We start from the raw sequence: 27,148 nt of genomic DNA on the forward strand, positions 1-27,148 counted from the left end.
TTTATGTGTAAAAACAAGTTCACAAATGTTGAGATTACAAAAAACTTTACTATCAGCATCAAAATTTTTACTGGTGAGGTTAATTGGAAGTACTGAACTTTGAACTAAGATATATGTACAGGGAATTGCATTTTCTGATGTGTTTGAATCCATTGAGATGCCAGTAGGTATACTGTATTTTTTTAAAACCATGTAACAACATTTGGCACTGAAGTCCGTTTGAAATCTTCCTTTTGAGACAAAAACCCAAACTCAGCTGACATGACTCATATCAGGGAACCTGGATCACATTCTGACTGCAACTGCACACTTTCAGGTTTTTTTCAATTATCACAGCCTCTTTTAGAAGTAAAGTTAGTTAAACTGATGTAAAGGTGGCCCAGAGGAAGTCACAACAGGTCAGAGCAAGGCTCAGGCCTGTCTGAAAGCTAGGAGACTTGAAAGACTGTGGGAGGCTCCCGCACCAGCAGGACATAGTTTTGTCCTGCCCAGAAGTTCACAATACATACTAAATGTTTAATACATTTGAACTTTTCATGAAGAAGCAAAAAAGTAAAAACCAAGATAAGACTAATAAGATTATTCTGTGTGAGACTTCCTTTTCATTTCTTTCAGGATACCTTGGCTATACCAGTGGATTTTCATTAAGCTGCATGGTATTTTTCCTGGTAGTGGTAAGTTCAGCTTGCTTTCTTTGTTGGATGAGTCACTTAGAATCACAGAATTGTTAAGGCTGGAAAAGACCTTTAAGACGATCAAGTCCAACTGTCAACCCAGCACGCTGTTCATCATTAAACTATGTCCTCAAGTGAAGTATCCACTTGTGCATTTTTTAAACACTTTTAGGGACAGTGACTCCACAAATTCCCTGGGCAGTCTTGCCAATGCTTTACAACTATTTCCATGAAAAAAGATTTCCTAATGTCCAATCTGAACCCCCCCTGGTGCAATTTAAGGTCATTTTGCCTCATCCTGTCACTTGTTACCTGGAGGAAGAGGGTGAACCCCACCTGGCTACAGCCTCCTATCAGGTAGTTATAGAGAGCAATAAGGTCCCTGCTGAGCCTCTTTTTCTCCAGGCTAAACATCCCCAGCTTCCTCAGCAGCTCTTCTTATGACTCACTCTATGTCCTTTAGCAGCTCTGTTGCCCTTCTCTGGATATGCTCCAGCACCTCAATGTCCTTCATGTAGTGAGGGGCCCAGAACTGGACACAGCACTTGAGGTGTGGCCTCACCAGTGCTGAGTCCAGGGAAATGATCGCTTCCCTAGTCTTGCTGGCCACACTATTGCTGATAAGAGGCCAGGATGCCCACAATTTCACTGATATTTTAATTTTAATTTGCTTTTTATTATTGTTTTAGCAATTAGCTATCTTCTGCTCTTATTCTAGGTTATTTACAAGAAGTTTCAAATTCCCTGTGATGGACAAGGGCTAAATGCAACATCACCTGTCGTATCAAATAGCTCAGCACATGAACATATGTGTAAGCCAAAGTATGTTATCTTTAATTCCAAGGTATGTTTCTTTTTATAATACTTACTTTTAATTAACATAATATATGCACCTACACCCCATGTTCTTGTTCTGATCAGCATCACAAAGGGCCTGATTCTCCATGGTTCCACTTGTGATCCAGTGGTGAATACACAGTGGGTCTCCTTGCCCAGTCCCACAGAGATGCCATGGTGAATGTGCCTCCTTGCAGTCTTGTCCTGCCCCAGTAGTAGATGTGTTAAGGCTGTGAGCCTGAGCTACCACTGGACGATAAATGCTTTTTTTAGGAGATTTTTCCTTTCCACTGCTGCTTACTGTCCATGCTGCAACTGTGCCTTTAGGCTGTTGTTCAGTAGAGACTGAGTAAGCCACACACACCTGCATCCAAAGCCCAGAAGTAATCTCTGTCCTTCTGCACACAAACCACTTCTTTGTAACAGGGTACATGTTTCTGTAGCCATGTGGTGAACTGGATTGTGAAAAGGATATGGCTGAAAGATAATCCAGCAGATATTTGGTTGCCTTTCAGCTGGATGCTTCCCTCCATCACCACACAGCTGCAGAAAAAGTTGGTCTAAGAGAATGTGAGAAAGCAGCTGTCTGTAACTGTGGGAGCAGGAGGATGGCTCCTGTCAGCTGTGCTGGGATGCAGTGTTCCCAGTAAAACAGCACCTTATCCAGCAGGGCATGGTCCTCAGGGCCTTAGTTGCATTCATAGGGAATGCACATTTATAGCAGAGGTGTGCAAAAAGTAATTTCATTTTAAATTTAACCCACCAGCTTCAGTTGAAGAATCCAGTCGAAGCACTTTTCTTTAGTTGGGGGTAGCCATCACCCCAGATCCAGCATGATGGACCAAGAATTAGTTAACTTGGTGTGCAACAGCAGCTTAGGTGTAGGTATATTTCAGAAAGCATTGAAGGGTAGTCTTCTTCTGCAGTGAGTGTCATCATTTGCCTCAGAGCCAATGGAAGTACTTCAGAAGGATCAGTCCATCTGAATTAGGCATGCTGGAGCTGAACTCCAGAGGTTTGCCCTCAGGCCTAACAATTTGCCAGTCATTTTAGCAACTTCAGTGTGTGAGAGGAGAGACAGGACAATTTCACAGAATAGAAGGACATCTGAGGTTGGCAGAGACCTGGAGGTCACCAGGTCCAACGCCTGTGCTGAAGCAGGGCCACCCAGCACTGTGTCCAAGCAACTTCTGAACATCCTTACAGATTGATACACCACAACAGGACTGTGCTGTGAGTGAGGGAGAGGTGGCAAAGGCCTGGGCAAGGAAGGACCTCCGGGGAGCAACCAGCACATTTACTGAATCCATTAGGCCTGGGGTGCACCACAGGTGTCTTTGTGTGGGAAGGGGATGCCTGTGGCCAGCACAAGCAGAGCTCAGAGGGCGGGACAGAGCTGCATGTAGGAATGGACTCATGTTGTCCTTAGAGGAGGACCTGTTTTTTCCTGTGACCCCTGCTCATACTTGTTCCCTCAGGAGAGTGGAAGTGCCTGAGCACTGATACAATTTGTGAAGTTTCACTGAGGGCTGAAACCCACTTGAGTACTTAGTGGAGAAGGGTCTGAGGTCCCGCTTGGAGGCCTCCTGTGCTTCCTGGTGACATAATGGTCTTTCTTTTTCCCCAAGAAAAAGCATGCTCCTTCCACAGCACTCCTAGTCCTTTTGTTGGCCTGGGAAATGGAGGGATTCATTCTGGTACCTTGAAATATCCATTTATTTGTAAGTTCTGCATTCCTGTTCTCTTTTCTTACAGTCTGGATACGGGCTTCCTCTTCAGGACTTCAGCCTTAGCACCATGGGTGCGCACCCCTCTCCATGCCAAGGCAGGGTAGCGTAGCGGTGACCCACCACACGTCCCTTTTACGCGTGACACTGTGCTAGTAAAGGTGGCAGTAGCTGGGCAGGCAAACCCATCCCAGGGGGCAAAGCCAGCAGCAGCGTGACATCCAGCTCTGTGCTCTGCGAGCACAGTCAGGGCTGCACTCACGCCACCAACGCAAAGGCTTTGTCCTCTTGTTGAAAGTGCACTGTTTTCCACATTTCATTAAATACGTGCTAATTGACAGGTCTTCTGCCTTCTCAGAAAGGCTCTCAATGTTCGGTTGAAGAGTCCAGCGAGCTGGGAGCTGAGGTAGTTGAACATGGAACATTTCTTCACACCACTGGGGGAAATGTCACTTCTTAACTTATTTTCTGAAATTCTCTCTGAACAGACCGTGTACGCTTTGCCCACCATTGCTTTTGCATTTGTGTGCCACCCATCAGTCCTCCCGATTTACAGCGAACTTAAAGAGTAAGCCCTTTTTTTTTTTGGAGTTGATTGTTTTGAACCATTTTACATGGAAAATGTTAGCACAGAGGTGCTCTGAATCATTCGTGCCACTCAGAGGTGTGCTTTAGTAACACCCAGTATGCCAACAAGCGTGGCTGTCAGCTAGGAAATCTGGCCTCCTAGGCATACTGTGCCCCTGGGGCAGGGGCGAGGGAGGTGGAGAATAATGCAATACTTGGGAGTTTTCCCTGGAAGTACACAGCCGCCTGGGGGGAGCCAAGTTCTGCCGACTGACATTTGGCATAGGAGAGGCGTGTGTTCCACTAACAGCGTTTGTTCCACAGCATTAGTGCAACTAAAAATCTGTTGCAGTACCAGGAAAATAAAAGTGCTTTCAGCCTCACTGATATTAAAAGACCTTTGTTGGTACTGCTGTCTCAGTGACACCTCCAGCTGGGATGGGCTGTGGGGAGCTGGAGACCAGCCCTGCTGTGACATTGCTGGCAGCCCTGGGCAGCTGCAATGGTCCTGGGCTATGAGGGAGCCCCAGGGAAGAGGTCAAGGCCAGTCAGACCCATGACTACCCTCAGACACTTGCTGGGTGCTTTAAATTTCAAGTGACTGGAGCAGGTTCCCAGGTACCTATTAGGGCATCCTTGTGTGGATTTAAAAGTCTGAGTTGAGGTACTGGAGTGGGAATTCTTCAGAATAAATATCTAAAGATTAAATGTTTACATTTAACCTAATTTACAGGTCTGCATAAATCCAGTATTTTCTACCCATGGGGACACAAATATTTCCCTGCAGTCATTCTGAACATTTTGGTTTTTTTTTTTCTCTCTGTATAATTTTATGCTTCCTTCATTTTGACCTTTTAATTTAATTACCAAAGTGTTTCAGGGTCATCCTCTCTCCACACGGCTTCACTGTTGAAGCAGGTACAGACGTGGAGCAGAGCCACAGGTCGCACCCACTATTTTTTGACTTAAGCCTCAAGTAGGGTCCTTTTCCCCAGTCCTTGTCTTCCTTGTGCAGCTGTCAGTGAGTTTCTGTTTTAAATTAAAATGAATTCATGAGTCTCCCCAGAATTACTATGCTTATGCAAACACCTAATACATTTTGAAAGAGCTATGGAAAAATCCAGACCAACCATTCTTATGTGTTCTTTTCTTGTTCTTTCTCCAGCCGTTCACAGAAAAAAATGCAGTTGGTTTCAAATATCTCATTTTTTGCCATGTTTCTGATGTACTTTATGACTGCCATATTTGGCTATTTGACTTTCTACGGTAAGTATGCAGTTCTTTACTTATCAGAGTAGAAAGGGGATACATGTAAAATCAATAGTGTATCCCAGCTGGAAAGGAAAATCCCATCCACTTATATTAAAATACTTTTCCAAATAATTTTCCTTAAAGTTCTCATATTGAAGTTATAAATCCTTTCCTCCTTTTCCCCTGTGGATGAAAAGCACAAATGAAAGTATTATTTGCAAAAGGCATTTTCAAAGTATGAGGGAGAGATTGTTCTACAGAATTGGGGATTAGCTGGGCCCCACTAAGATTTTGTTCCAAGGTCCTTACCTGAATGATGTGTGCATTGGTAATGGCTGAAGCATGCAAAAATTGAGACAGATTTGAGAGCAGGTCCTAGGAAATGAGCAACAAATCGGCCATCACAGCTTTTTCACTTTCTTAGTAACACTTTCATCAGAGAGGCAACAGACCAAATGTTTTCCCTGTGCCCCTAGAGCTGACCTCTTCAGGTCTTGGTTAAACAAACTGGCAGTGAAGGTGGGGAAGCTTTGAGTGTTGTCCCGGCTCAGCCACCAAAGGATGATGATCTCAGTGTTTGAGACTCCCACCCTGTCTTTTTCCATGCATATCAGTTCAGTTAACAAACAAATTATGTCGTATCGCTAAAGGATACAATATGTATGCCCTAAAGGCACAATTGTTAAGTAAAGTAGGATAAAATATGAATGTTGCCCAGGAAGTTACTCCCATGTTCCAGTATCATGAGAATGTTGGAAAGTAGTGTCTTTTTCCGTGGGCCATTAAGGGGTCACAAGACAGGTGACAAAGCTGATGTTTGCCTTTTACCTCAGAGTCACCCATCAGTCTTCTCCACCCTATTCCAAGTGACATTTTTGTTACAACCTCCTCATTCATTATACTGTCCCTTGTTAGCCACCAATTACAAGAGAAAAAAAATAAGTAAATATGAAATGTGGCTTTTTTTTTTCAAAAGTGTACCTATCTCATATTTGCTTTTTCAGACTCTCATTCTGATTATGAGGCCTTGAGTATACATGTGTTGAAGTAACTTGAGGTCATCTGTTCTAATTTTCCCAATAAACCCACAAATAGGCTGCAAGTGACAACAGCATCAGCCGTTCTCATCCAGCTGCTCCCATCTAACACATTTTCGTAGAGATGCATCAAATTAGCAGCCCCAGGGAGCAAGTGGGTGTAAATCAGCATGGACCCCTTCGCTTTGGCAGGGAGGAGATTCTGATGTGATTGCCCCAGGGATCTGAGGAGGCAGATCTGTGGCGCTCCTCTCTGGGAATCTCCCACATCCCTCAAGGACGAGGGTCTGGAGTCCATGGAGGAGGTAGGGGCTGCGTCCTTCTGGCCCTCCTGAGGGGGAATGGTGGAGGAATCCCTGGGGTGTCTTGTGTGCCTCTCCCCACATTAGGCATCCCTGCTCTCCAGCACTGAGAGCCCAGAGGTGGAAGCTGTGGAGCTCTGCTGGGCCTTCTGCAGTGTCAGTGCAGTGACAGGCTGCAAAAAAGACACTGAGGGAATATAGAGTTCCTCCATAAAATTCCTTCCTTCTTCCCCTTGAGACTGAAAAGACCTTACCTTTCATATGTTCACTTACAGTGTTCTAACCCTCTTCTCTACCCTTACCTGGGTAAGAACAGTATTTTTATTGTGACCATTTCTTCTTTACACCAATAGTACTTGTCTGTTTGCTGTGTTCTCAAAAGTGTTGCAGTGATGACTATATTTACATTGCAGAATTACAGAAAAGAGGTGTTTTTCTTCCCCTAAAAGGTCACAGTGTGGTTGGGCTCTGTGGTGTATCTAGCTGAAAGGAAAACAGACCTTCAACTGTAAGCCTTGCCCTTCACTTCCTACCTGGCTGCAGCCCGTGAGCGGTACAGAAGTTGCAGTCTGTGCTTGCAGGAGCAGAGTAAGCTCTGTGTTGCAGAAGCTGTGCATGTGCCCGGCTTGAAAACCCCACTCCTGATCTGCAGGGAGGTGGGAGAGCGTTTTCTTTCTCCTGGTGGGGATTCAGGCACTGCGTAGGTGGTGTTGACCTGTGGTCTCTACCCAGAAGGGCGTCCTGGGGGGAGCATACACATTTTGCCACAGGACAGATCCCTCTGCCTCCAGGAATACATGAGGTTTTACCAACTGCCAAAGATGGTAAATTAGACATGGCCCCTGGGTTCCCTTTAAGAGCTGTTATGTTTTACCACCAGCTTTCTAAGATTAGCAGGCAGAAACGAAACATGGGCCTAAAAAGGGGCAGCAAGTGTGTTTTGTGGCATGCTTAACAGCCACCCCCTTAGGTTATTGCTTGTGGATATTTAAAAATTACAAAGCAAACACATAGGTCCCTCAGCAACTTGGTTTTCCTGCTGGTTAGTACATGCAGACCTGCTCTGCACTATTTATCACAGCTTCAAGGAAACAGTTTGGCAGGAGGTTGTATTAAAATATTGCCAGCCCCACCCCGTTAAGCACCCCTGTGATTTGTCTTGGCTGCTGGGGCTGCTGGCCAGTGTGGAGCTGAGCTGCAGGCTCTGCTGGCAGCCCTCAGAGGAGCTGCTGAGGGATTTGAGTGCAAATTTCAGAGCATCCTGCTGAGAGCTGACCTGAGATAGGCTTTGTTCTCAGTTGAGAACAGGGGCACTGCTTTTCGCTGGAAGTTTATTTGCTGTTTAGACTAATTTAGCTCAAGACCTTGCAGTTTATATTAAGTTCAGCCATTGCAGTGCATGTGTTTATTTTTATATCATTTAAAACTTTTAAAAAGTCCACAGAACCAATTAAAAATAGCTGATTTCACTTTACCTATTTTTGTTTATATGTGTATATGTAAGCAAGCTTTCATGTATGTCTCACTGTTGTCTCTTCTACAGTGAAAATTACTTTAGACTTAGGCATGTGCTGTCATGAATTAAGATGCATTCCTAAATCAGGCCTCCAAAGGATTAATCCGGAATAATGGGATCATTGGGATTTTGTTCAAAGCTCTGTTTTAACTGAAGAATGTTTCATTCCATACTCTTCTGTTTACAGATAAATCACTTGTTGTTCAAGAAGGCTGTTGTTAAGCAATGATTTTTGTGGACTAATTGCCTTTTTGCCAGAACACTTACCTTACTGTCTTTCCCATAGAGAATGTGCAGTCAGATCTGCTTCACAAATACCAGAGCAAAGATGACATCCTCATCCTGACCGTGCGCTTGGCTGTGATCGTGGCGGTGATACTCACCGTGCCGGTGCTGTTTTTCACTGTAAGTGAAGAGGTCTGCGTGGTTTGGAAGTTGGTAACAGCTGTACACAGCACATTTCTTCAAACCACAGTCCAGTGGTGGCTGAGACTACACAGTTGCAGCTACAAAAAGAGCTTGAGCTTGGATTAGTCTTTTCTGGTGCCAGACTCCCACTAACTTCTGGAGAAGTTCTCTATGCAGTAAATAAATAAATCAGTTTTGGTCGTACACCTGTTTTATATTGAATCTGCAAGGTTCCTCTCTTACTTCACATCACTTTACTGGAGCAGGCTCAGAAGTGAAGTTCCTTTTTAAGTGGAGAAGGATTCAAAAAGGCTTGTTAAAAAAAGAGGAATATCCTACTGCACATGTACCTACAGTTCTGAAATAACAATTTTAAGGAGTATTTCAAAGGACATTACATCAGGCAACCCAGAGTTTCTGACAGATCTATGCAGCACTTGTCACATGAAGAACCAGTTAAAATAAACATGGGAAGCTTTGAATTGGCTTATAGACTATTCTTGACAGAGAACTTTCTCTCTCTCTCCCTACAGGTGCGTTCATCATTATTTGAGATGGCCAGAAAAACAAAATTTGACTTATGCCGTCATGTTTTGGTTACTTTTGTTCTTTTGGTTATCATCAACCTGTTAGTCATCTTTATCCCATCCATGAAAGATATTTTTGGAGTTGTAGGTACAGTATCCTGGTTTTGTACTACTAATAAAAAAGAGTTACTAATCAGCAATGCAATAATTAGCTGTTGCTGACAGTTAACAAAACTCATTCATTTGAATTTTGCAGGGGTCACTTCTGCCAATATGCTGATTTTCATTCTTCCTTCGTCATTGTACTTAAAAATTACACAGCAGGATGGATCAAAGTTGACTCAGAGGATTTGGGTATGCATTCCATTCCCATCAATGCAACACTTTCCTCTTGTCATTCTCTATAATGTACCAGGTGCAAAGCAGACCTAATCAGAACATATGTGTGAGCTCCTTTACATTACGTTCCCCCTGTGCTTCAGTCAGCTGGCAGCTGTGCTCGCCCTGCTGCTTTGCTTACTTTGGGGATCCCCTGGTGGAGGGGCCATGCCATGCATGGCATCTTGTGTTTTGGGGAGGCTCTTCTCTGTGGCATGAGGTACTTACTTCCCTGGCTGACAAGCAGCAGTAGCTGTCAGCGGGGTGCAGGAACCCCTCCAGCCCACCTCAGCAAGCCTTTCAGCCCAGCAAGCTCTCTCTGTGTGTTGATCCAGAAAGCATGCAAAGTGCTTCATTTGCAGTATTCCTCATGGTTTCAATGGACCTGAGTCAGACTTAGGGTGGTTCCACATGAAGCAGCCAGCTGAAATGTTATGTTAGCTGTTTGGCATGCATGAGCAGATAGGAATGGGCCTTGGAAAGATTTTCCCAGAGAGAGCTGCAGCTGAAAAGATATAACACTCCTGTGTATTCCCAGTCTAACGGGGCATGCACTGCAAGCATTCTAAGGTCAGACCTTTCTTCTCTGAGCAGACAGGTAGAAAACATGTTTCATTTTGGCTGCATCCACAGATCCCATGACAAAAAGGCTGGACTTTGATGAACACATATCCAGTGGGAAGAATATACTGATTTCTGTGAGGCTTTGGAAGGAGCGGAGCTGATCAGTCCTAAAAACAGACTCACTTAATCCTCTTTAGGGATGATCAGTATTTAAGAAGTGAATTGAAAGGAGAAAAAAAAATTAGTTTGGTGTTCAGCGAGTAATTATTAATGACGCTAATCTGTTTAATTATCTGTGGGTCTTGTCTTTACCAGAAGTGCTAGCTCATTTTAGCTGATAACTTTGATACATCACCTTGTGAATCTCCTTAAGAGAAGTTAACATACTTGAATTAACTGTCTTTTCATTTGTTAAATTTCTCTCCTTTTTTTTTGTTTCAGGCTTCTCTTTTCTTGGCACTGGGGGTATTGTTTTCCCTAGTGAGCATTCCTTTGGTCATCTATGACTGGGTACAGTCGGGAGGCAGTGCTGAAGGCCACTGAAGTTCACCTTCTTCTCAAAAGAAGATACCCCTGTTTGCTACACACCAAAATTGCAACCATCCGTTCTGTTGTCTGTTCCACCTTTTGTGAGTTTACTCAAATCAAATCCAAATAATGATTATCCAGTACTGAAAATACTATTATGGGTGTATTTTCTTGCAGAAAACAGACCCATTCTTCCAACAGGCATATCACTCTTTGATCAGCAAAAAGTCTGTGTGTTGTCCATGAGACTATATAGAGCATCGCTCATAGAAATTCATCACAAGTTTCTCCTCTTCCACCCATGAATTGCATTGTTCCATTATTACCCTTAGCCCTTTAGCTACAAGCTCTGCTCCTTTAGGGCAGCAGTGCCTGTTGCTGTCAATTCCAACTAGAGTGTTGTCCATTCATATCCTTCCCCCCTCTTTTAGCCAAAACTCTGCTCTCTTAATTGTATGCATCTGGTTTGTTGGTTTGTTTGTTCTGTTGCTGTTTCAGGCACCATTTGCCTCACTGGGTTAAGGGTAGCATTCTGGATACAGGCATGAAAAGCACCACAAGAGCAAAACTGAGCGCTGTGTAAGCGTAGGTCCTAAATCCGGTGCTTCTCTTCGATGTTTTGGGGGGGGGGGGGTGGGGGGGCGGAGCCAGCCCCAGGCCTTGGCCCATCCATGGCTTTGGGAAACAGACTGTGTTGTGTGTGTGTGTGTGTGTGTGTCTTTGTGATGTGGTGCAGGGAGCAGGAGAAGAACAGCCACCACTGCCAGCCACCATTCCCCTGGCACACTTGAGTTGGAGGCTGACCAGAACTTGACCCCAAACCATGAGTACTTGAGCCTGAAGGGAAGCAGACATTTGGAGATTTCCATAAGAAGTCTGCATTTTCTTCAGCATTACACTGTTCAGTAATGCCCCATTGCTCTCAGAAAAAAAATACCAAGCTCCAGTTTTGTTAAAACCTACACATTTAATCATACCTCATGCCTTTTCCATACCTTGTAGGGACTGGCTCCTCTCTTGTGTCTTACCCTCCTCCCACTGAAGTCAGTGGGGTCTTTGACAGCAGTGGGAGCAGGATTTGACTCACTCTGCCAAACTACTGGATTTCTAATGGAAATTGAAATCTGTAACATTTCTTTAAATGAACAGAAATACTTTTTATATTTAAAAGATTTACATTTACATTTACAATTTACATTGTTCTCCATAACATACTAGCAGAAACACTGTAAATTGCAACAGTCGTCCACAGAATAAGCATTTGCCTAATGCCTTATAGCTGGTGTAGAGAACTACGTGTAGAGACTCAAAAGCCAAGCAGGTGATCACTCACCATCCTGAGCAGACATCTTCTGTTAGTGCACTGTCAGCAGCATAAACGTGTTCACTTTGTGTCATTCACCATGTGAGCTAAAAAGTGTCTCAGAATATGAGCGTGCTTCCCACTGAAAGAACTAATGGCTAAAGGGAGCCCCGCTTCATGCCCAAGGTGATGCCCTTGGTGTGCTCAAGCCATACCTGTCAGTATGCAGTGACCCTCTTGTTCTCAGTAGCTGGTTCGTTGACAACACCCTTTGTAACTGTGGAAGCAGACTGTCATCAGCTGTGAGGAACCTGTCATTGCAACTTGCTCTTTTTAAGGTTAGGGATAGGGTATTTGGGATCTTGGGGTTTCTGTGAGCTATTGAATTGCCTCAGTTGCCATTTCCTTGTCCTACATGGCTTGAAGTCACTGAGAGTTGAGATCACAGAACACGTCTCAGGACCCTGAAAGTTGGTTTCTAAAGATAACATCCAGAGAGGTTCGTTTGGGGCCTTCCTAGGAATTTGGGCATTGAGATGCACATTGTTCATGCTCCAGAAACTAAGCCTACTAAGCCCAGATTTCCAGATCTGTACCTTAGCATAGGTGGTGAGGTGCTTGCCTCTGACAATACTTCACTGTGATCCAGAAATAAGGCAGAGTGGATTCCACAAGCTGCCCAAGTCCTTGGAGTAGCCCAGCAGCAAGAACAAACCTGGAAGCCTTCTCCCTCCAGGCAAAGTGACCTGCTAGACTGCAGTGCAGGGTTCTTTTATTCTGCCTTCCTCCAGGCCCCTGAGACCTCCACTCGCAGGCTCCCAACAAGTTCTCTGGTGCATCATCCTTTCTCCCAAGCACCCCCTAGCCCAGCCTTTAACATACGAAGTGCTGAGCTATTTGGGATCCCTGGGCTGAGGTCCCTTGTGCTTTCCTGTGGCTGGTCTCAGACCCTTGCCTGTGATGGTGCAGGTCACCAGTTCTCTCTGCGCTGTCTCTTTATGGGACTGATCCCTGCCTTTATTCTCAGAGAAGTCCATACCATAGCCTGCAAGACCAAGTGTTAGGCAAGCTCTGGGGAGTAGAGCCTGTGATTGGTTCTTACCTCTTTGCACCTCATTCCAGGCATCTTCTCAGCTTAGGATGTAAATTTGTGGTTTTCCTTTTGCAGGCACCCAACCCTCAGTGGTCACTGCAGTAGAAGCCCAGCATCTCACTCCATTCTCTGATTCAGCTTGCTGAGGTTGCATTTCAGGTTTTGAGGTGCCTTATAATCTCTCTGGATCTTATCCTAAAAAACCTAACTCAGACCTGAGAATGCTGTACAGTGTTATCCTTAAGATGCTACCAGGATCTCCTGCTTTCCTCCCCCTTTATCTTTCTTCTACTACTGATTAATGAGCAGTACAGCTCTGTGCATAGGGGGGGTTGTGAGAGACGAGATACTGGGAATGACTTTGAAGTGTCCAGGTATGAAGTAGTAGAGGTCTGCTGCACAGGGTTCCAGCAAGGTCACATCTGTGACATCTCCCTCCTCGTTCCTCTCCCCCTGCCCTGCCCCCAGTAGTCTGTAGTCTGCTGTTTGAAATACCAACCATTGAGTTTTGGCACCCAACTTCCTTCGACTTGAAGGGCTGTTGGGTCACTGATTGTTCATCCTCCTAAATCTCCTCCATCACTATTCCTCTCTCTCCTCTTTGCTATTCTGCCTTCTCCTTTTTCCCAGTTTGTTTTGTATACTGGAGATTTACTGAATAAATAGGGAGAATGAGCTGAGTATGCATAGAGTGAAATTACCCAAGGTACTGGACCACCAAAGCATGTCTTATATACTGAAAAATGGATACCCAAAATATTAAGTCTTTAAACAGACTTTGTTTCTGGGTCTCTTAAAAATAAAAAAAAATAAAAAAAAAGAGGGAATTTTGCTTAGACTGATTTACTGGCATCATATTTATAGATATTTATGGAAGGGAATCATGTGTTTATTGATGTCTGTGGTAATGAACGTGAAATAACGTGCTTTTTGTTTTCTCATCAGGTTTATACATTCTTAACAGAATGCAATAGACCCTGCTGTAACTGTCAACATCAGTGATGGATGACAATATTTGTATGAGGTTATCTGTAAAATGTACTGCTGTTATTCAGTTCATTTGGAATAGTGAACCTGTAGCCACGATTGTATGAGTCCCACATTTTAGTTAGGATTTTAAGAGCACAGTGAAATGCTGTAGGAGTTTCTCTGTTGTAAAATTAATAGGATCCAGAGTACCATATCTACTTAGTAGGTGATAGCATGCTTTCTTTTCATAGAGAGTTTATCACTATTGTGAGCACTGCAAGTGTCATAGACAGGATGCCAAATTGCTCCTAATAACTGCAAAAAAAATCTTTAAAATGCTCATTTGTGTAATAGCAACAATCAAGTGGTGAGGGACAAGGAAGGACTAATTAGAAGCAGGGACTACCAATAAGATTGTAAGAAGTAATCCTACACTTAAAAGACAGCCTTGCTGCCTCTCCTAGTCCACAGCACATTGCAAAGAAAATAGTTACGGGCTTAAAGCAACCGTAATACAGCTGCCCTTCTCTGTCCAATGGCAAACATGCCTAGGTAGTAAAACACAGTAAATTGTTATTTGGGAACAGTATCTCGGGGCAGTGACCAGTGACCTCTCTGGGTGATGCTTGCTACTGGTCAGAGGGCTGATGCCAAATCTGTCCATCAGCACAGACCTTTTGTAGAGCTGACGTGGACCAAGTGGTGCCTGGCACATGTGCAGGCCCAGGGCACAATAATAGCTGGTCTCATTCTGCGAGGTCAGGGATGGGGATGCTCATCCGCTCCGAGGGCTGCTCTTCTGAGCCACATAAGAACCCGAAGCCTGTGCTCCACTTGTAATAGGTCACACGTGCAAGTGTGGGTTGGTTGATATGTGGGTTTTGTCTGTACATCCGCCTTACAATGCATAAGTGCAACACAGCTCTCTGATATTGAGTATTAAAGAGTAACAATTAATGGTATGTCTAGCTTATCTTTAAATGGATACATTTCTTTGCTTGAACCTTACATTAAGGCTAAAGAGCACCTTGGTCAAAACAAAACTTTTCATGTGGTGGTGTCCCACCTCCAGTCCTACTGCCCCACTCCAGTGCCTGTAGGAGAAAGGCACCACAGAATGTACTCAGCTCCATCAGCAGCTCCATGAGATGGCTTTATCCGCTGGCGCCATGGTGCTTTCATAAACAAATCCCCAGAGCCCTTGGCGTCAGAAAATCCTTATTTCCTATAACGTACAGCAAAGAATGTTTTATTTGTATCTAATGTAAGGATTTCTGTAACAAACTGTGAAAAAAAAAGATAATTAATTAATAAAAGGTACAGGGCTGGAAAGTCTAGAATTCACAAATTGTACACATACCTATGTTTCTGAAGACAAATCTATGCAGTTGTGTTGTATTGTAGGAAATTCCATTTTTATGTACATATATATTGTAAATAAATAGGATGCTGTATATTTTTGCAGTTGTTTATCCCCTATGAATAGAAGTGTTGAGATAGGCTCTGCATATTAAGAATAATTTTAATAGAAATACAAATACTTTAGCTTCTTAGAAAAATGTATATCCTTTTCCTTCTCCCAAGAGTTCACAAGTTAAATCCTAAACTTGAAATTATAATTACATCCCTAAAGTAAAAAGAAAAATAAAAAGTCCAGTTAAATTGCTAGGATTACTTCCAGTGGATGACTCCCTGTTTTCTCAACAGCAAGTTTGCCAGTCTTCCTGTTGGGTAAAATACCTCCCTTGTTAAAGGGCCCCTTTGGTACCCAGATACCTCTTAGTTCCTCAGCTGAGGTCAGTTGGTAGTAAAGTCCTGAAAAGGCTTTATGGAGGAAACCATGGCAACCTGCAGCCAGCAATTTGACCCAGCATTATGCTGTGTTGTATCCAGGTGTATATTTATCCAGAAGTCAGGGCAGAGCTTCTGCATTTCCATTTTCAGCCATCAGAAATGCCAGTAGTTCAGAAAAAAGAATGACAAGCCAGGGGTGGGCAGCAACCAAAGCAGTTGGTGCCATTTCCAGCCCCCTCCTGTGGCTGCTCTGCCTCAGACCCTGCTGCTCTCATGTGACCTAGACACTGGCACCTGAGGCTGCCAAGAACTTCCCTGGCCAGGGACTGCTTGCACATCCCACCATGTGAACAGGCAGAGGTCGTGGGATAGCTGCATGTCCAGGGGTGAGGGTGAAGGGAGGGGAGGGATGGGTATGTCCTGAGATTGCATCCATCAGAGGCCTTGCATAGACTTTCTCACTGGTAAAGCATGGAAACGTTTTTTCAGGACTGCTGAAAATTTGAGGTTAAGAAATGCATCTAAAAATAATTGTGGTTTTTTTTCATGTTTACTTCATGGGCTTGGATGAAAATGAAATAATATTTGCTTTTATCATGAGCACAAATTTGGGGGAAAAAACCTATATACAGTCAGTTCTATAGAGCTTTTCAAATTAATACCAGTGTACATTTTGTTTTCAGTGTTATAGCCAACAAAATTTAAACTGTAAAGGTATTTTTCCACTAGACTTGAACTTTGCATTGTTTATAGAAACCTGTTTTTAGTGTCCCAATATATGCTAGGGCTCACACAGATCCAGTATAAACAATGTTGTTTGAATCATGTATGCTTGATACAAGCTCATCTCTAATACGATTGTTGAAGTGAGTCATCAGTAATATTTTGCTTCTGTTAACATCACCTGTTAACTTTGTGCTGCTCATATTCAAATAAACAACAGTTTTTCAGTTTCTATGTGTAAATAAAATGTATCAAGTTCTATGATCTCTCTGTTACCTCTTAGTTTTTAAACATTAAAATAGTGATCTTAATCAATGTTGGGGCCATATTCATTCTTCCAAAGGGATGACAATGTGTCCTTTTAATGACTTGAACAGCAAATGCTCCCTGCTCTTCATACAAGTATTTTCACTGAATTTAGGGCATGCAGCTCTTGCAAAGCCAACTACATTAGATTTGGTGCAGGATATAGAGCAAAGCATCAACAGACAGCTATGGAACATTAGGGTGAAGTTTCTGATACAGTTTTAGAGGGACCTGAAGCTGGGGCAGATGGTTACAACAGTCTGAAGTTGCTGAAGATGACAGCATTCCTCAAGGCCAGTACTTATTTCTGCCTACTCCTTGAAAACTGCTTGCCAGTCTGTTTCAAGGTCAAGTCAGGCAGTTTAACTTAAAGGGCTGCTGTTAAGTTGGGTTTGTGTTTAGATGTCACAGTGGTGCCCGAAGTGACTAAACCCCTGCCAGACTTTTCTCGGCTATGGAAGCAGAAGCCATTAGCAGATGTGTGAGGAGGATACCCAAAGACACTAATGTTGTAGGCAGCTGTATCTGCCGAAGTACCTCTGACAAAGTCTTAAGAGGTCTGCAAAATGCTAACTTTTTGCCTTTGACCACTAATTTTACTAGTGTTCAGATTATAGTGACCACCTACAAAAAGGCCTCTTGGCTAGAGTCCAAACAACTGAAGAGCTTACTTGACTGCATGGGATGAGTACAGCTCCCTAGGCTCCTCTGCAGGAGAAGTGACGGGAGGATTTGGAAGCCATTGTCTGGTCCCCAAGCCCGGGGACGTATCTTAAAACTGTAAACCTGGGAGCACAGAGGTACAAGCTTCTGCAGTGACCTGGTGTAATAGTCTCTTCTGTTTGGCATACATTTGCACACACTTCTTTACCCAGCCAAGCTCAGCCTTCTTAAGACATAGGAACATAATTTATGGAGCAGAGAAAAAAAAGAGAAACTGTAGTTCTTTTTTTTCCTTGCTTCAGAGACTGCTACAAATATCTGTTGCCTTCTGCAGTGCAGTCTGACAGCTTCACCTGAAGTTCACCTAAAACCACACAGCCAAAGTTAAAAACGCCAATCTCCTTTCCAGCCACACACTTCTACTTTTGGCTTGTATCCCCAAAGTCAGCCAGATCTCTTTTGAGTACATCTGACCAGTCCCTGTTTGGGAGTGGAAAAAAAAAAAAAAAAGAATTACTATTTCTTAGGGCAAGCAATGCTTTTACCTGAAGAAAGACATTTTCCCATATGGTTCAAGTGGGGTCTTAGTTTGACTTAAAATTCATGTGAAATTGCATTTAGTCTTCAAGCCGAAGCCCAAATTCAAGCCACTGTTAAGATGTCTCATTCTCCATTACACTAAGACCTGGAAGTAAGAATTCATGCCAACTTTGGGAAGTGAGCGATGGTAGGAACAGACACAAGTGATGAAGTCAATTTCTAAGACTTTCTAACCACAAACCCATAATAAGCTGAACATGGGCTTTGTTTCCTACAAGGAAGCTTCCTTCCCTGTTCTCAGCCCCATGCAGGAGAGCAGCACCCTTTGTTTTGCAGTCAGTTGTGTTAAGGATCTCTGGCTGAAATACTTCCAAACACAGATCCCAGGGTCATTAGAAGTTTTCAAGCAACTCATCATCTGTGTTTTGCAAATATTAAGTGCCAGGCATTTCTCTTTCAGCTTACAGTTAGGGAAACTGGAGACTCTTGAAGCTGTCAGTGTTACTAAATGTCATGGCACTGGCAAGGAACAGTGCTGCTGGCTTAGTGTGCCTCAACCTTGTCATGGCTCACTGCCTGAAAAATGTGAGGTTGTTGGTATTCTTAGAAAATAGTGTTGATCGGCCTAGGCCTACACAATATGGCCAGGAAAGTAAATGGTGAGGGCTGGGGTGGCACAGGCCAGCCCTGTCTGAGACTCAGTCTGCAGATCAAAGCCACCTTGGGAGTTCCCTGAGCTATGGGCCCACAGAAGCTGCTGTCCTGGAAAAATGGAGGAAAGTGTATCATCAACATGAGTTAGAATGTACCCTGGAGACAAGAACTACATCCCCTCCTTAAAAATGCTGTCTGGCTTAAAATGTCAGGTCCTTTTCCCAGAAGTAACCAGATCCCCCTCCTCCTGCCTGCCACATTGTCTTGGTTTAAGACAATTTAAAGAGGTGGACACTCTAAAATGAGTTACCTCCCCTTAGTTCCAACCAATCCCTTTCCACCAATAAAGAACGAATACCAGTAGGTATAAGTGGAAAAAATAAGTTTTACTAATGAGTGAAACAGCAACAGACAAAAAATAGCAGTGAATAATCACTACATACAAAATTGCTAAATCTCACAAACTCCACAGGGACACCCAAACTGGCAGGGTACCACCCCTTCCAAGATAGCAGCCCCCACTGCCAACTGCATATAGGGAGACAAAGGGAAAAAGGTGTCAGACCCGAAACTTTTAAAGGGATCATCACCTCCCTACTGCCCCACAGTTGCGGTTCTGGCTGTGCTGCTGGGCCTTAAACAGTAACGATGTTTTGGACACGGATGGATATGGAATACAATAGCATTTTGGGTTACCTAGGACATGTACCCTTGGGAGAGTGTTTGCCCATTGGGCAGTAAAACTTAAGTACTGTCCTTTTGCCAGTTATGAAAAGCTGGTGGAGACCTAGTTTTTGGTGGAGATCACCACTTCAGACTAAACTCTTTGAATGTACCAAGTACTGACTATGCCCATGACATGCTCCCAAGTGGTCTTCCTGGACACTTTTTGGGACCCGTGCTCAGGTAGGTTCCCAAAAATTATTCTTTCCAAATGCCACTGTTTTCCCAGCAGTGCTCACTTTAAGCTTTGCAACCAAAGCTGGACCATCCCTGTTGCTGCCTGCTATAGACCTGCCCCACAGCCCAGGCAAACCTGCCATCTCCCCTCACCTTGCTTAGGAGGGGTTTGCTCAACCATTCCCCTTGCACAGCACTGGACGGCAACAACCCTTGCAGAGGGGGGTTTGGTGAAAACCAAGTATCAGACATGGGAGCATCTGCAGCTGCTATTTCTCCTCTTCAGGCTTGTGTCATGAGCTCATCCTGGGGAGCAGCCGATGAGGATGAGAGAGGAGGATCTGTTGCCCAGATGTCTCCCCGGCCACTGGGAGCAGCCCATCAGAGCTGGGTGTGCAGTCTGTCACAAAGGTGGGGTGAGCATGGTGCTCAGCAGCACTGCTGCAAGAGCCAAGTGCATTGAGGATAAAAAAACCTGTTGTTCTACCCCAGGTAATTATAAGGGAACATAGCAGAGTTAGGCATCAACTGGAGAGGGTGGAGAAATTTTTACAATGTGGGATCAGATTAATGACCTGTACAATGGCTGCAGTAAAAACAGCAGCATACAGATGCTACAACATTTGTAGAACACATTTCTTCAAACCATAACCAAAGCCTGTAATTTACTAGGATGTTATAAAAAAAAGAAAAAGAAAAAGAAAAAAAAAAAAGAAAATTATATGTTCACTGACAAAGCCAGTTCTTGCAGTCTCTGAAGTCTTCTCGAGCTTAGAGCAGGCAGCAGTTCCCAGTAGTACTTCTTACACAATAGCTATTAATTTTCAGATATCGTTTGTAGATAATCAGAGAAGTACCAGATGCTGGAGAAACAACTTCCCTGACATAACAAGGAATTATATATCTCTTGCAATTAGATAATCACAAAATGAAAGGAAAGCAGGCATCAGTCTGCTGTTCCTGCATCCAGTGGCATTTAAACAGTGAGCATAGTTTCTGTTACTGTTGCTGGCAGCCCTCCAGCAGCACTTTGAAAAGGCAGCGTGGCCTCCCTGTAAACTGATAAACAATCTTGTAAAGCAACAGGCACAGGAACATTCAAGCCTTTGTTAAATTTTTACTTGAGTAGAGAACTAATTGGCATCTTTCTGTGCACAACACAGGTCAATTTCTCCATTTCCAGAGGCAGATTATTTTAACCAGAATCCACAGTCCCTGTAGTTAATGGAATAAACCCTAGGAATGCGGGAAGTCGAAGATGCAGAAATGGTTTGTTTTTTCAAAGAGTTCTGGTTGTGAAACAATTAAACTCAGTTGACAAAAAAAAGACAAAACAAATGAGTCCTAGCTGTGTTGATGGCTTCAAAACACATTCATTATCACTACAAAAGCAGACGAGTCATCCTCACACGGCTGCTGATGTCCCAGAGTAACACGTGATTACTGACTCTACCATTCAGACCAGTCTCACCCACAGAGGGGATGATATTCTCACCCCTGCTCAGGGCCAAAGAATAGAGAATGGCCTGATATCTTTTGTACAAGGCTGCCAGTGCCCACCAAGATGCAGAGTGCTCTCTAAGTAGTGGGAAGTGTGCTCAGATAAATGAATGCCATCTAATTATCTTCCTTCATCTAGTGCTCTGGCATGTCCCTGCCTGCTACAGATTACACCAGGGCAAATTCAGCTCTCGGTAGGACTCATGCTCTGGACAACTGGGAGGAGAAAGCTTGTCCCCGTGGATGACCAGAGTATGAGTTTAGATGTACCATGATAAGTACGTGTATCAGAGCAGAAGATGTATCCCATGCAGTCTGCAAACCCCATGCAGGCAGCTAAAGCACTGAGCAAGTGAGGCTCCACTTCAGCACATCAGGCAAGTACATCACCAACCCCTTGACCTCTCTGGGGACAATTCCACTATCCTAAAAGAGAGCACAGTAATAAATCAGTTCATTCAAGCAAGAACATTTCTACATTTACATTATAACCCTCTATCAAGCACAAGAGACCACTAGTCCTGTTTACTGCAGAAATAAGCCATACTTCCTCTCAAGCAACTGAATATGAATACCCCTCTGAGGGCTCAGAACAGTTGTCTAAAATTGGAAAACTTCTTTTTGGGGGTATTTTTTTATTTTACGCACATCTGGACAAACAGCCCAGATACCAATACACAAAATAGGTCAAAACTAATAGCTAGAAAACAAGTCTTGCAAGACACTCTACCTACCCACTTAACCTTAAGGAAACAACGTGGTTAGCACAGCTGAGACAGGAAAACACCCACAAAGAGCAGGATTCATCAAAGCCAGCTCTGAGAGGTACTTTTCATAAGGGGACAGACAGGAAGAGGGCATTTATCCACAAGAAAAACACGCAGTGTTTTCAACCCCACACCTTTATAGGTGCTGCATCAGTGGACCTCCACCAAAGGCAGCATTGTCCCAACACACAGCTGGTAACAACTCTGCTGCCTTGCTGGGGAAGTACCAACTTTGGGATGTTATATGGCTCAAAACTGTGAAAGAGATTTAATGTATCCTTGCCATGGATCTCCTCAGCAGATTTTCAATCCCAGAGACCTTCCAGTAGGATGTGGATGAGCTGAAGACAGAAAACCCAAGGTCTTGTTACAAAGGACCAGATTAGCTATATACTGTCCGTATACAAATGCTGTACATTTTCTAAGAATTAATTAATGTTTGACAAGAATTTCAAGTGATAAGTTTTATGAGCAAAGAAGCCTAGGGTTGGTACAGAGCTTATTTCATAAACGGTACTAGTAACCACTACTAAGTGGTAGGCACACCACACTAATTTACTAATTAGATACACAGAGCTATTCCCAGGCACTACTTCCACAGACTTTCCAAGGTTCACAACCTGCTGTGAAATGGTTGAGGTCCACTGTGATCAATGGAATTAGCCTTAGATTTATATAACCTGATAAAATGTCTTAGGCTTCTGAAGAACTGCCTTAATGGACTTCTACTAAGATATTAAGTTATATATGAATAGCTTTGAGGAGTTGAAGTGGATAAGAGAAATGCTAGGTAGACTTCAAGCCTTTGTATCTTTTAGTGCTGATAAAGGATTTATATTTTATTTGTTCCAACCTTGGTAAGAAATGAAAAATTATCTAAACTGACTCTGTAAAAGATGCAGAGAGTTAACAAAAACCCAGGAAAACAGACAGTACTACTAAGGAAAATATCTTTAGGAATGAAAACTACCGCACTAGAGTTGTACGAGCTCCAGGTCTCTTAGGACAACATTACTTCAAATCTCAGCTGAAAATTAAAGGCAAGCACAATAGTGGTTCTAGAGCACAGTGAAACACCATCTAATGCACAAGGCCCAAGCTGTGAGGAGGTAGCCACCATAGATAGTGCTGGCTACTGAGAATTGCACAACTAGGCCCCAAAGTCTTCTCTGTTCTGGTGGCAAACATTATTTTGCATAAACACTCATATTTATAAGACTGTCTTTAGCTATTGCTGCTATTTTTACTCATCTCCACAGTCAGCAGAATAAAACCATCACTGCCTATAGGATTTGTCCTTGCAGGCTACAAATGAAGACTAATCCCTGACACAAATTTGTCATACTTATCCAAGTCAGGAGGCAAATCAGCACAGACACCAGCAGTTTAGCACTTCACCCCTTCACCACTTTGCAGCAATACTGCACGCTATAGAAAATACATCTATCTGTTCTCAGCTCCAGTGAAACTGGGTCACCAAAAGTATTTCCTCCTTTTTTGTTGCTTTACATCTGAACACACAGAAGCTGAAGTGTTACTCCAGTGTCCAAGGTTTTGATGACCCACGAAACAAATCCACCTCACCCAGTCAAGTTAATGAAGGGCAAACACAAGCCTCACTGGGAGTCATTTTTCAAATGGTTAGGGCTGGGATAAGACAGTCACCAAATGTTTTGCTTCAACAGCTGAAAAAAAAAAAAGCCATACCACTGCACTAATATGTGCATGTTATTTAGCAGCCCAGCTGACATTGCTTGTGACAGTCTTAACTTCTCTGCAAGATGCTGTATGCCTATTGCTTTTTCTGTTTCAAGTGAGAAGATAGTGCTTTTAGAAGGACCTTCTTTTCTGTCCACTGCTTTACAGCCAAAGAAGTTTGGTAAACGCTATAAAGAGATGCTCCAGCAAGCTGCACCACACCGGGGAAGCCTAGGAGGGGAGTAAGAAGAAAAGGTTGCACATACATAACTTTACCACTGGTTGAAGTAAGGAAAGATTGACAGAGGGTCAGAAAGCTTTGTGTGGAAATACAGGTCTCTAGATGAGACATGCTTTCATTTTTAGTAATGTGCTGCTCTCTCATCTCAGTATTCTATGCTGCTGGTTCTCATGAGAAAGTGTCCAACTGCCCCCTGCAATACACAGTCAGTCAAGATGGTGAAGTCTCTGTTCAATGTACTCTGAAGAGAGGCATGAAACACACTGCAAAGGAAGAAAGTGTCCACAAGAGACTCAACATCTCCTCAGAGTTGGCCAGGCAAGGAGATGTGTGCCTGAAGGCCTGTTTGACTGTGGTCCTGTGTTTGATGGCCTTGAGGAGGACTAGGGAAGAAAATAAGGCAAATCAGTTTATTTATAATTCCCTTTTTAATGCTTCTTCTTTTCTGTCTGACTCAGTCTCTGCCCTGTGGCTGAAATTCCCATGTCAAAACACGAGCCATTTGAATTAATTTTAATAATATTGATCATTATATTATTCGTATTATTGTTACATTATTATAACCATAATACTTCAGAAAATGCACATTGCTTATATTCTTTATATGTTCATTTCCTTTGCCTTTTTATAGAAAATTATATTTTTCTTGAGTTTTTATAAAGATCCCAAGTATTTTCAGGTGTCTCCCCTCTCCTCCTTGCCCAGGCAGTGTAGCCAGAGCTGGATTTTCATGGGGCAGTTCAGACCTGAGACTTCCTCTCCTCATGCACAGAGGTCATCCTCACTCTGCCTGCCTGCTCTCAGAAGCTGGGCAGGAAGGGCACAGACAGCTTCTTGGCCCCTGGACAAGCTCACAAACCATGGAAGAGCAAAAGTAACTCACTGCATGTGCCAGACAGGCTCACTGAACTGTTCCCAAACTCATGGGGTTGGTGCTAGGACTGCTGTCCTGCCTGTCATTCTTTTCTTGCCATAACAAACCCATAGTTTTTCAGTCACTGCCCTTGTGCTTTCGAGGGACTGCCAGCAGCCTAGCTCCTGTAGTGCTGAACGGAGCAAAGCAAAGGACAGCGTGCTCACACCCACAACCAACTACACTGCACTTTTGCTGGTACTGAGCCACCCTCTCCCTGCGGAGCCAGCGACCCATTTGAGGGTTCACATTGCTGCACCATAACCCAAGTGACATCAACGATGCTTCCATTTGGCACCTGTACTTATGGTATCCCAACATTATGAGAGCAATAACACAAACTAGATCTCTGCAGCTTTCACAGCTCCTTTGTAATAACTGAGAACTAACACAAACATTACTCTGACATCATCCAAGCAAAGCCATAGTAAGTTTTGGACCTGCATAGAAAATATTTTAATAAATGAAGTCTACATCAGGCTTTTTTTCTGATTTACAGAAATAACCTTGTTCAAAACATTTTAATTTTAGCACAGTTGATTAGTGATACTCAGTGTGTTTCACAGACCTAGCAAAAGTCAAAGCAACTTAAATCAAATTGAGGGGTGTTCACTGGGTAGGCATATGCAAGAGAAACCACAGAAGGTTGTTAGTCCCAGGCATGAAGAAGGTAGCCAAATGGCTTTCCTGGTATATTGCTGGAGTAAATGACAACACAAAATTGATACTAGGCAGAAGATCCACAAATACCAAGAAGGAGTTGACTCTCTACAGTTGTCTTAGCTGTGCCTCCTGCAGTTTGTTATAACATCACTCGAACATGGAAGCAGATGGTTTGCTACATATCAATTTACTATGCCTCTCTTTCACTGATTTTTTTTCAGCTCTGTCTGTGCATTTTTATTCAAAAGGAGACCATATGGTCCCTCTGAGGTAGTTTATAAATAATTGTATATTTACAGTAGCAATTGAAACCAGAGTCACATGCTTGCCTTCAGGAAAGCAGCTGAAAGTAGCTGGGTACTAAAGGGTTTGGAATTATTTTCTCAGTACAGCATAGAAATGTGCAATGAATAATTAAACAAAAATTGATTTCACATGGCCTTCCTGACTGCATTTGTTCTGCTACTGCTGCAAAACACAAGGTTCCTAATCAGAACTGGTCGAAGAGAGATGGGGTCATGCGTGCTCTGACAGCATTGCTTCCATCTATCCTTTTCAGGCTGGAGCAATGATCCCATGTCCCTGCTTTGTCAGGGGCTGGATTCAGCTCTCAGTGAAGGAGGGCCTAGGAAAAATGGTGCCGTCTCTGTAGTAGACTCTACTTTACTTCATCTTTGAGGTCTGCAGGGGCTGGTTTGAACACCTAGTTCAGCCCTTCCCCAGGAGAGCAGTTTTCCAGGAGCAGTTTGTTGGAGGACAGCCAATATTTAGCTAGCCTCATTTTTTCAGACAATCTGAGGATTAAAGGCTCCTGTGAATGACTGCCACCCTAGTGCTTCTTCTGCTCACCCTTCCCCTTCCTCCCTGTGGGCCTGTTTGGCCATACTCTATTTCAATCCCAGCAAATTACTGTAAGAAAAAAGCCCAACTGTCTGAAGAAACAAGACCAAAGTTACTCATGTAACTTTGTGACCGAAGTGACTGAATTAGAGGCCAGCCTTTCCCCCCCCCCCCCCCCCACCGCCCCAAATATTTTCAGCACTGCCCTTGTTTTTGCACAAAAGAATGAAAGACAAACCTGCACCTCCCCAGTACCAAGGGAGGGTGTACAAGGTCAGATGTCCCAGATATTCCATCTTCCCACTGGGAATAAATTGCCAGAAGAGTTCATCTCCTGCTTAGATCAATAAATAAGAGCATATTTTTAAGTGCCTCACATTGATGTTATTGGCCAAGATACGCCAGTGAGAGTGCTATTTTGGAAGGTTCAGTATCTCTTTATAAATCCTGCCTACTTACTTGAGGGCTTAACTGAGGACACTGGAATAAGCATGGCCCCTGACTCACTAATCCCACACCTTCAGCCTGAGATCTGGGCTCCTCTGGTCACGGAAAATCCTGTACTCCAATTCCTACCTCATTTACCACCCCACTGGCACAGTGCATTTGTGTGTCTAAGAGTTAATACTGGATAAAAATGGAGACAAAACTGATTCCACCGAGGTGGCAACATTATAATTCTCTTTACTTTCTATCTCTTGCACTGCTGATGGGTAATGAGATTTGCTTTTCATCACGATCCTCTGATGCCTAAGAAGAGCACTGCAAGCTGTGATTTACCAAGCTAGGAGGCAGGATTAGGTGGGTTATGTAAGCAAGACAGCAAAATAAATCATGAATGAAACCTAGATTCATTCCAGTGTTGTGTTGAACTCTGCCATTTCACCTTCAGCTTGAGGAGAAAATTTGCAGTGATCTGTACAATGATCTGAGAATTGGCTTTCAAGCACTGTCCCTTCTACTCCTTTGCATCTTGGCCGTTCATACTGCCAGATGCTGCCAGCATCTTTTGCCTTGTTTATCCAGAACATTCACCAGTACCACATGCAGCAAGATGTGCTGATGTGTTTCTCTCATGCAAGTATGAAAGAAAAGTAGTATAACATATACCTGCAGCCCCAGCTGAGTAAGTCTGCTCCTCATTCAGTTATCAGTAAATATGGACAGGAGTAAGGTGATGGTTTGCCCACCAAGCATGTGCTGATGATGAGGACAAGCACTGCCAGCCCTAAGCTTCTCCAAGGGAAACAATGGGGATGGCATGT

At 43.5% G+C, this 27,148-nt stretch overlaps 1 protein-coding gene and 1 long non-coding RNA gene across 3 annotated transcripts in view; one reads left to right on the plus strand and one right to left on the minus strand.

Moving 5' to 3' along the window:
• SLC38A1 (solute carrier family 38 member 1) overlaps window positions 1–16,513 on the plus strand; it is a 42,151-nt gene extending 25,638 nt beyond the window's left edge. Inside the window, exons 9-17 of one of the 2 annotated variants that reach the window (XR_004239525.1) lie at window positions 616–674; window positions 1,393–1,518; window positions 3,727–3,806; window positions 4,971–5,071; window positions 8,198–8,316; window positions 8,853–8,994; window positions 9,103–9,200; window positions 10,230–10,417; window positions 13,658–16,513. Coding sequence is in view for 1 of the 2 variants with exons in the window: in XM_032105175.1 (XP_031961066.1) it covers window positions 616–674; window positions 1,393–1,518; window positions 3,727–3,806; window positions 4,971–5,071; window positions 8,198–8,316; window positions 8,853–8,994; window positions 9,103–9,200; window positions 10,230–10,331 (827 nt within the window). In the remaining variant the exon portion in view is untranslated. Of the gene's footprint in view, window positions 1–615; window positions 675–1,392; window positions 1,519–3,726; window positions 3,807–4,970; window positions 5,072–8,197; window positions 8,317–8,852; window positions 8,995–9,102; window positions 9,201–10,229 lie in introns of both variants that reach the window. The other variant, XM_032105175.1, reaches the window with a different exon arrangement.
• A 2,215-nt stretch (window positions 16,514–18,728) lies between these two features.
• On the minus strand, window positions 18,729–26,668 carry LOC116443531. Its single transcript, XR_004239951.1, has 2 exons — window positions 26,122–26,668; window positions 18,729–23,850 (listed from the first exon to the last, which is right to left on the minus strand). It is a non-coding gene; the product is annotated as an uncharacterized LOC116443531 (long non-coding RNA).
• Window positions 26,669–27,148: the final 480 nt, after the last annotated feature.

The sequence above is a fragment of the Corvus moneduloides genome, chromosome 4 (genome assembly GCF_009650955.1).
Source record: "Corvus moneduloides isolate bCorMon1 chromosome 4, bCorMon1.pri, whole genome shotgun sequence".
NCBI classification, from domain to species: domain Eukaryota; kingdom Metazoa; phylum Chordata; class Aves; order Passeriformes; family Corvidae; genus Corvus; species Corvus moneduloides.